General features: G+C 36.1%; 1 protein-coding gene across 9 annotated transcripts in view; it reads left to right on the forward strand.

Annotated features, from left to right (window-relative positions):
* ERBIN (erbb2 interacting protein) overlaps nt 1–5,029 on the forward strand; it is a 114,952-nt gene extending 109,923 nt beyond the window's left edge. For all 9 annotated transcript variants that reach the window (XM_039709981.1, XM_039709977.1, XM_039709983.1 and 6 more), the window contains one exon: nt 1,838–5,029. In XM_039709981.1, coding sequence (XP_039565915.1) covers nt 1,838–1,945 — 108 coding nt within the window. In that variant the 3' untranslated portion in view covers nt 1,946–5,029. The remainder of the gene's footprint in view (nt 1–1,837) is intronic.
* The last annotated feature ends 4,996 nt before the right edge of the window (nt 5,030–10,025 follow it).

Below are 10,025 nucleotides of genomic sequence, written 5' to 3' on the forward strand. Positions count from 1 at the left end.
AAATAATTATTCATCATATAATGAAAATGTTGATGGAGTCGACTTTGCTGCATTTCAGTTTTCTAAAACAGAACAAACAAAAAGCCCAAAACCCCAACCCCCAGTAGTATCTCGATTAAACCACAACATCCTGTGAACTGTATTCTAAAACAAAGCCAAATTGAAAACTCAGCCTACTTCTTCAAATGAAAGATAAAGCAAAAAGGCACACAAGAAAACTGAACTTGAGACTAAGTTGTTCCAGCTAAAAGATGGCTTGTTCTTGAGCAGGATAAATGATCTCTGCTTTTCTCTCCTTACTGGGGTGAGAGAGGTCCTAGTTCTCTTACTGATACAGGAATGGTGATAACCTAACACCCAGGGTTACCAACACATACAGGAACAGGAAGTATGTTAAACCTTTGAAAAAACTGCTAGCACATTTGTTACGTATTTGTAAAGTGGAACATACCTTAAAGGTAATTTCTGTTTTAGTGGTTTATTCCTGTCTTTATAAATGCCATGCAGACAAATCAAATTACTTAATGAAGTTTTTTTTTTAAATGTTGGCACTACTTGGGTTTTGTTTATTGTTTAATAAGTAATTCAATTTGAAAAAGAGCTCAAGAACAAGTTGCATTTCTATGCTTGGACAATCAGAAGCCGTTTTATTTCTCATAACAAGGAATATTTTTTTATATAACAGCACATTCTTTTTAGCTGTGATAGTCCCAGTGATGATGTAATGACAGTCCCACTGTCTTGAGCCACTCAGACTTCTGTGAATTTTTAAAATTAATATAATCTCTTCCAAAATGCTTTTGCTATGCTTGAATTTGCAGTGTTCTCTGTAAAACATTCAATACAGATGCATATTACAATGCATGTCTAATACATATTTCTAATAAAAATATACTACCTAACTAATGACTACATAATTGAAAGTAAGACTTAATACTAGGCTAGCACATTCTGTACAAGTTATGATTTGGAAGGGTTGTTGCCACTGTTGCTCTCTGAACAGTCTACATATATCTTCCTCTGCAACTCTAGAAAGATTTGAAAACCCCTGGTTTTCTAACGAAGAATTCAGCTGGTAATAACAGTGAGTGTTCAGTGATGGGATAAGAACTGTAACTTTCAAAATGCCACTGCTAAGGCACAGAGAACTCATCTAGTTCTATGTGACCACATAAGCAGCTCAGAGAAAAAGATGGGATGCACAGCTGGAAGCTGTAAATTTTAAATGGACAAATTTAAAATTGCTGACCAGGTTGAGCATGATCTTACATGGATATACTCTGAGAAATGGAGCCACAGCCATATTTTTCTGTCTTTTGTAGGCCACTTGGGTCTATCTGTGTTTGCCAAGACAAACTTGTCCAAGAATAACAATATTGTTTAGAGTCAAATGCAAATACAAGTTGGGGATTATCTCAGAGTCTAACACAAAAAAATGGCTCCCAGTGCCATTAATGTTTTTGTCACATGATTCAATAGTTTTAATTTATCACAGATGCCATTTCTAATATTCTGATACTTAAAATAAGATGCATCATTTGTAGTACATTTTGGGGTTTTTTGGTATGGCTGTATTGCAGCTGATGAATTAGATGTCTGATGTTAATAGCTTAAAGTTCTGTTTTCTTTTGGTTATTTGCAATATTCTTACAAGGCTGATATGGTAGTTTAGTTTTTTGTAGTGTGCAGGTACAAATTCAAGTAATCTGTGGTGTTTTACTCTCTGGGTTCATATTGAAACCTTAAGGCTTAAATAAACATACATGAAATAATGAAATATCTTTTACTAACATGGAATAAAAGACTGTCATTTTCAACTGTAAATATTTCTTTTTAGGCTAATGGATACAGCTTCATCAATATTGATCATGGACAAGCAGTGTCATTGCTAAAGACTTTTCAGAATGCAGTGGAACTCATCATTGTGCGAGAAGTTTCTTCATAAGTACCATGGATTGTGGGGATAAACCAACAGAATTCATTGAAGGACTATGGGGAAACTGAATATTTTGCATATTTTTATACATTAAAAGAACTCAAAAAGAATTATGATCAAAATTTGTACAGGAAATACTGAACTTGTGGTTAAAGGGGGAAAAACCACTGTAGAGAACATACAGGAAATAATTTTGGAAATGCGTATGGTGAATAAACTGGTTTTTAAGCATTATAGCAACTTAAGGATCACTCCTCCAAGAACAAACCTGTGTTGTTTTTTTGTACAGATGGTAGGTTTATTTTTGGATAATTCATACACATTACTAAACTTTGTGCAAGGCTTTGCGAAGCCTCAGTTGTAGCCAATGGACAGATGGCAGGGCTGTCTGTCCTGTAGCTGTTTATTGCCTTTATTTTTATTCACCAGATATTAATGTGTTACGCTGAACCACTTCTGTAGATACGAACGGGGATATGAAGTGTTGGCTTTGCTATGTGCACATTGTATAGATGAATGGGTAGATGGAAGGTGGTGCTGGTTGGACAGAATAAAGGTCAGGTGAAACAATTATCTGCTATCTAAATCTGGAATCAGGAGAGAAGAAAAAGTGTTTAGTTCTGGAGTGTACGTCTACCAATAGAAAATGCAATAAAAGCTTACGGTGTTTTTTTTTTTAGGAAGACTGTAACTACAAATTTGTGGTATTATACAGGATTTGTTCTTAATGTAGTCATTGAATATTCATTTGCCACATGTGATTCATGTTTAGTTGTTTTCTTGCATACATAATTTTTTCAACTGTACTGTGGAATCGTGCCCAGAGATTTTTCTCTGCTATAGAAATCCCCAATTTTGTGGAAATGGTGATAATTTTATCTTTATAAAAAAGACTCCATTTTAAGCTGACAGATTTTAAAAATGAAACTGAAATGGCCAGTTTTTAAGATTGTTGCCTGTAATATAAATTTAAACATACGAAAATGATGCAGGAAAGGTTATGAAAGACATCTCGATTTTGTTTGGCCTCTGCATTGCCTTGTTAATCAAAAAGGAAACCATACGCATGGAGCTAGGTAACCAAAGCAAGTCTGTGAAACTTTGAGCAGTGATGGAGAATTGCTGTGGTGAGATGGAGAGCAAAGGGAGGGTGTACTTAAAACTCACCAGTTCGTAATGAGGTTTCTTAAAGGGCTGTTCCTACAGGTAACATTAAATGTGAACTAGACACTTCAGAGTCATTAAAGGGTTTCTAATTACATTAATATAATAGTGATTTACCACAGGCTGCCTTTGTTCCTTATTACTGTATAAAAGGTTCAATGATGCTTCTATTAATTTTGTTTACCAGAAACATTATCTTTCTCCTTTGTAATTGAATAGAGACTGCATAGTCTGCAGTGATAATTCATACACGGTTGTTATGGACCAGGGAAAAGTGCCATAGAAGACCGATAACTGTTTTTAATCAGGGCTAATAATTAGCCTGTCATTGGAGCAATATTCAATTATTGCAGTTCATTTTTAATTATGTACAAGTTGGTAGTTTGGGACAGGTATAAGCGCTTTTTTCAACCCAAAAACTAAATGCTTTTAATAAAGCTAGCAAGAACACCAGCTTCCTTTAGTTTTGGAACTGTGAGCTGGAAGAGAAAGGAATTACACAGCTAGCAGTAATAAACAGGCAGTACTTTTTTAATAAGTGAACTCCAATATTATTGCACTTCTTTCAAAGATGTTAACTATTGCTTATTGTACTGTGTATAGTTCTAATAATTTTAATTGAAACCCTTTAACAACTCTTTGTATATTTTAATTCTTTTTAGTTGATTTTCAGTAATATTTGCATAGAAAATGATTTTTTTGATATATTAGCAGAAATGTGCTGTATTTTGATAAAATTCACTTATTTTCTGTGTGCTGTTAATCTTAAAGAATGAGAAACATAGCTATATAATGGCAGGCTTCAGTGTTTAGTTGTTATTTAGTTTCTATTTTTTTATTGAAAATGCAAAATGTTCACATCATGTGTTCATTACTTTTAATCATGTTATTTTTATCACACACTGCCTTTTAATGGGGATACATACAGACAAGTCCTAAATGACCTTGGTCTTCTATAAAACCTGTATCTTTGAGAAGGGAAAAGTCCAAAAAGCAGAACTGATTCTTTACTGATCTTGGACTGACTTTGTATACATTTTGCAGTACATTTAAATATATCACTGAGAAATTATACTGTATTGTATTTTGCTTTAATGGTAACAGAGGTTTTAAATGTTGTTGTGTCACTTAATTTTCAGATTTATGTATCACAGAAAAATTCTACCAAAAACTGTTCGGCTGGTAGAACTATATAAGTAGAGATTTATAGCAAGAAGTTTAGTACTTCTTGTGGAAATACTTGGCCAAAGCTTGTCTTCCGTCAGTTAGCAAATTAATCGTCTAATAAAACATGGATTATGCTGATTTTACTCACTAAATGTTTGAGTTTTCAGTGAATTGAAATGTGTTTGTTTTGTCAGTGTCAGTGTGTGAAGATAAACATGTCAGACTAAATGATTTTGTGGGGAGTGGGAGAAAGATGCCTCCTGAACTAGTCCAGCCAGGATTCAAAAGGAGGAGAGACAATATCAGCACTTTTCAGTTTGAATGCATTGTAAACTACATTTTAAATAGAATAAAATCCATCAGCAACCTGAGTTACTCAGCATGGCAGTGAATTGATGCAAACTGTGTTAATTCTTTCTATTCTTAAATAGTTCATTAAAGAATCAGTTCAACTGATGTAATGAAAAGATGAAGTCTCCCACGTATTTATTATGTAAATATTTTTTTTAGTTTCTTTTTTGAATGAATTAAGAAAAAGTGTATATACTTGAAAGCATTCTATGAACACAAACATAGCAATAAGCAACACACAGAATCAAACATTCATTATTATTTTGGTTTTGTTTAGAAATATTCCCTTGTCAACAGCTATGTTATGTTTCTATTGATCAGCATTTATTCAACATTCCAAATTTTTGTACATAAGAAGACTGTTTCTGAGGTAACACATGGAGAATAGATAATAAACTAATGCTCTTTAAAGCTGTGTGAAATTGACTTATTTAAGTTTTAGGAAATTCTCCATAACACTGTTTATTAATCTACATCTTTTGTAGACCTCAGTACTCAATCAATATGCATTAGTAAAGCCATATTTGTGTTCCTGTGCATCTCAGTGCCCACGGGTCTGTTCTAAGTGATTTCCTTGCAAGACTGGGTTCTTCACAACAAAGAAATGTTTTTGTGAATAACCCCATGTGGTGGGTTAACTTTGCCGTGATGCCAAGGCACTAAACTGCTCTATCACTCTCCCTTCCCTTGCTGCACAGGAGAGAAAATAAGATGGAAAACTACTTGCATGTTTAAATAAAGCAGTTTACTAAAGCAAAAGAGAAAGTTCACATACATACAAGCAAAGAGAAAAGAAATAATTTTATTTCTACTTCTTATCAGCAAGTGATGTCCAGCCACTTCCAGGAAGCAGGGCATCAGCACAGGTAGTGGTTGCTCCAGAAGGCGAACACTGTAAAAAGCCAATGCCCCACCTTCATCCTCCTCTTCTTAGCTTTTCTATCTGAGCTGACATGATATGGTATGAAACAGACCACCCTTTGGTCTGTTTGGGTCAGCTGGCCTATTTGCATCCCATTCCAAGATCTTGCTCACCCCCAGCCTACTGATGGGGGGCAGAATGTTGGGAAGGCAGTGCTGGTGCTGTGCCAGTGCTGTACAGCAGAAGCCAAACACTGGTGTGTTATCAACATCTCTGTAGCTACCAGTGCAGAGCACAGCACTGTGAGGGCTGCTGTAAGGAAAATTAACTTCATCTCAGCTGGACCCAATGCATCCCAGTCTTGCAATGAAATCAGATAGGGCAGTGAGTGGCTTCTCTCACAAAGAGAGAACTTTAGTTGCAAGTTTACTAGTTTTGATAGGCAGAGAGAGATGCCTAGGTCAGTGAGTAGGGTTAAAATTAAGAGTATGCTGAAAGCACTTTGAAGAGGTGTACAAGGGTGATGTGGTAAAGAAATTAAACAAGTAGGCACAGAATTTCACAGGAGAGCTAAATTTGGCTTAACATCAAGTTTTCTTGAAAATCACAAAACAATGTGGTAACACAAATTGTTTCATCTTTTTGTCCTTGTATATGTGGATCTGATATACCAGTAATACTACATTCTACCTCCTCTTACAGAAAATTGATTCTCACTATTAACAGGTTATGGCCCTGATGACCCTGGAGTGTTGGACCCTTTGTTATTTAGGTTTTCTGTATCTGCTCCCTATTTGGACATTCTTTCATCACAGTTTACGTTTTCATCAAGCATCTGAGAAAGTCTAACTTGTGGTTTTCTGCCTGAAGGCACTTTTTCAGAGAAAAAGTGTATTTTTTGGTATGGTATCCCTGCTGCCATGGATTATATTCAGTTTTGGAATGTGTACAGAAGATTCTATTGCACTTTTTATGAGACTGCCTTGAAACTGGAGCTCTGCTACACTGTTAAAACTGCACTACAAGTAGGAGCCTTACATGCAGTGCTGGAAGCCACCAGTTTCCAGCTATTGCCTTCCACTGGCATTCCACCTGTGGTTCTGCTAGTGACAGGCTGCCCAGGTCTGCATTGTGGGACCCAGAGCTCTGGAAGCTGTAGGGTCTGAAGAGGTCCTGTCTCTCCCCAAGCTGCACAGGTTGCTGAATTCCAAAATTCCTCTGCTTAGCAGCACAGGTCTTGCATGACAGGTCAAGGGGGGCCCTAGATGCTCCCTCTGATCCAACAAGCCTCCTCCTAGCACCAGCTGAAGGGTGGGAGGATCACCCTCTCCAAGCACAGGCGGCTGCAACAAAGGCTCCAGGCACGCTGCACCAAGGGCTGCTGACCACACTTGCTACAAGCTGCCAGAGTGTTCCCAGGCCTCTGGCCCCCTCGCCTTGTACCTGGCAGCACCAGGTCACTCAAGTTTGTTAGAGGGTTCCTATGAGCATCTGGTCTCTTCTACTGCTGTCTGAAAGCATCCTTTCAAGTACTTCCTTCAGACCCTCTTCTCTGTGGGACTCCCTGATTTCCAGCTCTTTGCTCCCTTTTGTTTGCTTTTCCTGAATATTGTCTGTGAGAATGTGATTTGTATTTCAGTTCTGCAATCTGAACTATTTGAACTATATTGCTTTGTATTAGCATTAAGCATGGAAAAAGTAGCAGCTGTTTGGCTTAAAGGAAGAGAAAACATGAAATGAGCACTAAATCCAGTGTTTTAAACTACATCAGAAATACTATGCTGAGGACGTTGTGCCTATGGAAAGTAATTTGCAAGTGTGGATAAGCATTATTGAGCTGTCAAAGATTCAGTTAACATATAGCTTGCAATACTTGAGTCAGGAGACTTTCAGCCCCTCATATTTAGATCAATACCTGATTAAAAGCTTTAGAGGTGCTCTTGGAACGTGCAAGAAAACATATGATTAGGTGGTAACGTTCCTGAGATGGCCAAGAAAAGTTCCACATGAAAAGTCATGTTGCTGAAGTAACAAAGTTTTCTGCATGGCCCAATCATTAGAGCATCAGCAATTAAATTATAACAGTACTCTGCATCATCTATTTTTGCAGCTGCATAACACAAGGGGGAGTGTGGCTCTGCACTGCATCCATTTCATGAGGCATGGCTGGATGCTGCAAATGGCTGAAATGTTTATGCTTTAGTATTGTTCAAAGTAATAAAAAAATCTCTAGGAAAATATTCACTCTTGTTTGCCAGATGTGGAAATACTGACTAGGACAAATCTTTCATGGACTGTCTTTTAACTGACAAAGGGGTAGCAGATGAACCAGATGCTCTACAGAGAAATTCGCATTCAACTGCTAATGTTGGTAATTTATGAAGGAAACTTTGGAGGAAAAAAAACAACATAAAAAACCACACCAAAAAGGGGTAAAAGCTTTCTACTGAATTTTAAGTATGCACTGGAAAAATACAGGGTTTGTAAGTATTGTGCCATGGCTGTTAACATCAGTGTTTTAGCATATTTGATTTATTTTCATCTGCAAGAACTTCCACTTACTACAGAATAATCCACAACTGGTTTTGAAGATGGAGAAGGTATTTTTTGCTGAGAATGCTTCCGCCAAAACCTACTTCAGCTGAAAGCTATGGCTTCACTACAGAGAAACTGAGGTTTACTAATAAATATTGAAATAGATAGTAATAGCTGGTTAGCTGACATAATACTGAGTCCTGGAAAAATGAAAAAATAATGTAAAATTGTCTCATTTGCTATCTGGCATGAGCAATGAATGATGAGGTGAGAGTTGATGCATGCAAGGGTTAGAAACCATGCTGAAAACCTCCAAACAGATAAAACATTAAACAATTTTTTTTTTCTGCTGCATTTTAATTTTATGAAAAGACACTGGGTGATCTCCTGACCCTGCAGTAAACAATGTGTGGTGTTATTTAATTGCAAATGTAGTTAATCTATTATAGATTGAATCATAATGTGCTTATATTTTAAGACATTTGAAGACACTAATAATTTTTTTTAGAATTACTACTTACCAAACTCACTTTGTTTTGTAATAATGCCTATTTTATGCCACTTTCAAAAAAAAGCTGGAAGTAAAACATTAATGTTTATCTGCACCAAGTTTTACTCCAGTTTTCAAACTTCACAATTATAAAGATTCTATCATATTCTTATGCCATGAAGAAAACTTGCCCTGCTCCTACAAAATGTAACTGGAAAGGAGAAGAAATTCATCCAAGTGAATTTAGAATTTTCTGTCCAACACCTTTGAATTACCTGGTTCAGACAGGATTTTTTGAGTTTTAAAAACATTAGCGCTTTATGCAGAATTACATACTGTGATTCCCAGCAGGATAACTTCACAGCAAAGGAGACAGGTTTTTTTGCTCCAGTGGGCACCTACCCAAACAGTTCCAATTGTATGTCCTGCCAGAAAAACAGCAACTAGCAGATCTCCTAGCAGACACCCAGTTTAATTAAAAAAAAAAAAAAGAAAAAAGCTCAGTTTTTACATTTCCCTTTCATTTCCCTACACATACATAGTCAGACATATGGGTATTAAAAGTATATCATAAAATTATTAGTTTATCTACTGACATGTAGACTTTGATATAGCTTTTTAAAAGGGTTTCCTAAAATCCCCCTTTGAAGAAAAAATGCTTCCGTAATCTAAGAAGTGCTCTCTGTAGAACAGATACTAAATTTCATAAGTAGAAATGCTGCCCTGAAAGGTAACTAGATGGAGAATCTGTTTTCAGATTAAGATTCTCAAATCTTAACTGCCTTTGTGCATTTTCCCAGTCTCTCAGTGGTGGAGATACTCCTCCTTTGTTAATATGTGCTTGGAGATTCAGAGTTAGCAACACTATCTCAGGTTGTCAGCTAACCCCCTCATCTTCTTATTTTGAAGTTTAAAAATAATTGTAAGTCAAAGAGCTATTCCATCTTTGATACAAGCAATTTTACGGGGAGAAGAATGTCATTGTAAAACACACCCTTAGAGCTGCTAACGTGACTCTTCTAATTGAAACTGCTATGCTCAAAACAGCAATCCTAATTTTTTTCATGTGTTTGCTGCAAAACAGATAAAAAGCAGATGCAGAAATCTTGCAGCTGTTTCAGTTTACCAGTACAGCTGACTGCCATCCAGAGGCAGCAAGTTTAAACAGGTTTCAGCTGCTTAAACTGACCATGTAGCATTCATCTGTTAATCTCATCATAGGCAGGGTTTTAAGATTTCTAGATGTGTAAAATTGAATCTCGGAAAAACAATTACTACACTAGAAATTTTATTGTGGAAAAATATTTCCATAATTTTTCTAGGTAGGTATATAAATTGGTCTTATACTTTCTTTTTAAATGATTTCATAGAATTTTTGAGCTTACGGATGTGATGGATTGGAGATTACTACACAGAACTAAGAGTTTGTTTTCTGTAAGATGTTTTTCTGTTCTACATGACTCTTCTTAAAAATCTCCATAATTATACTAAGGCATACATAAAAATGAGAGCAGTTACAT

This window comes from Passer montanus, unplaced genomic scaffold (genome assembly GCF_014805655.1).
Source record: "Passer montanus isolate IOZ18808 unplaced genomic scaffold, ASM1480565v1 scaffold22, whole genome shotgun sequence".
NCBI lineage: Eukaryota > Metazoa > Chordata > Aves > Passeriformes > Passeridae > Passer > Passer montanus.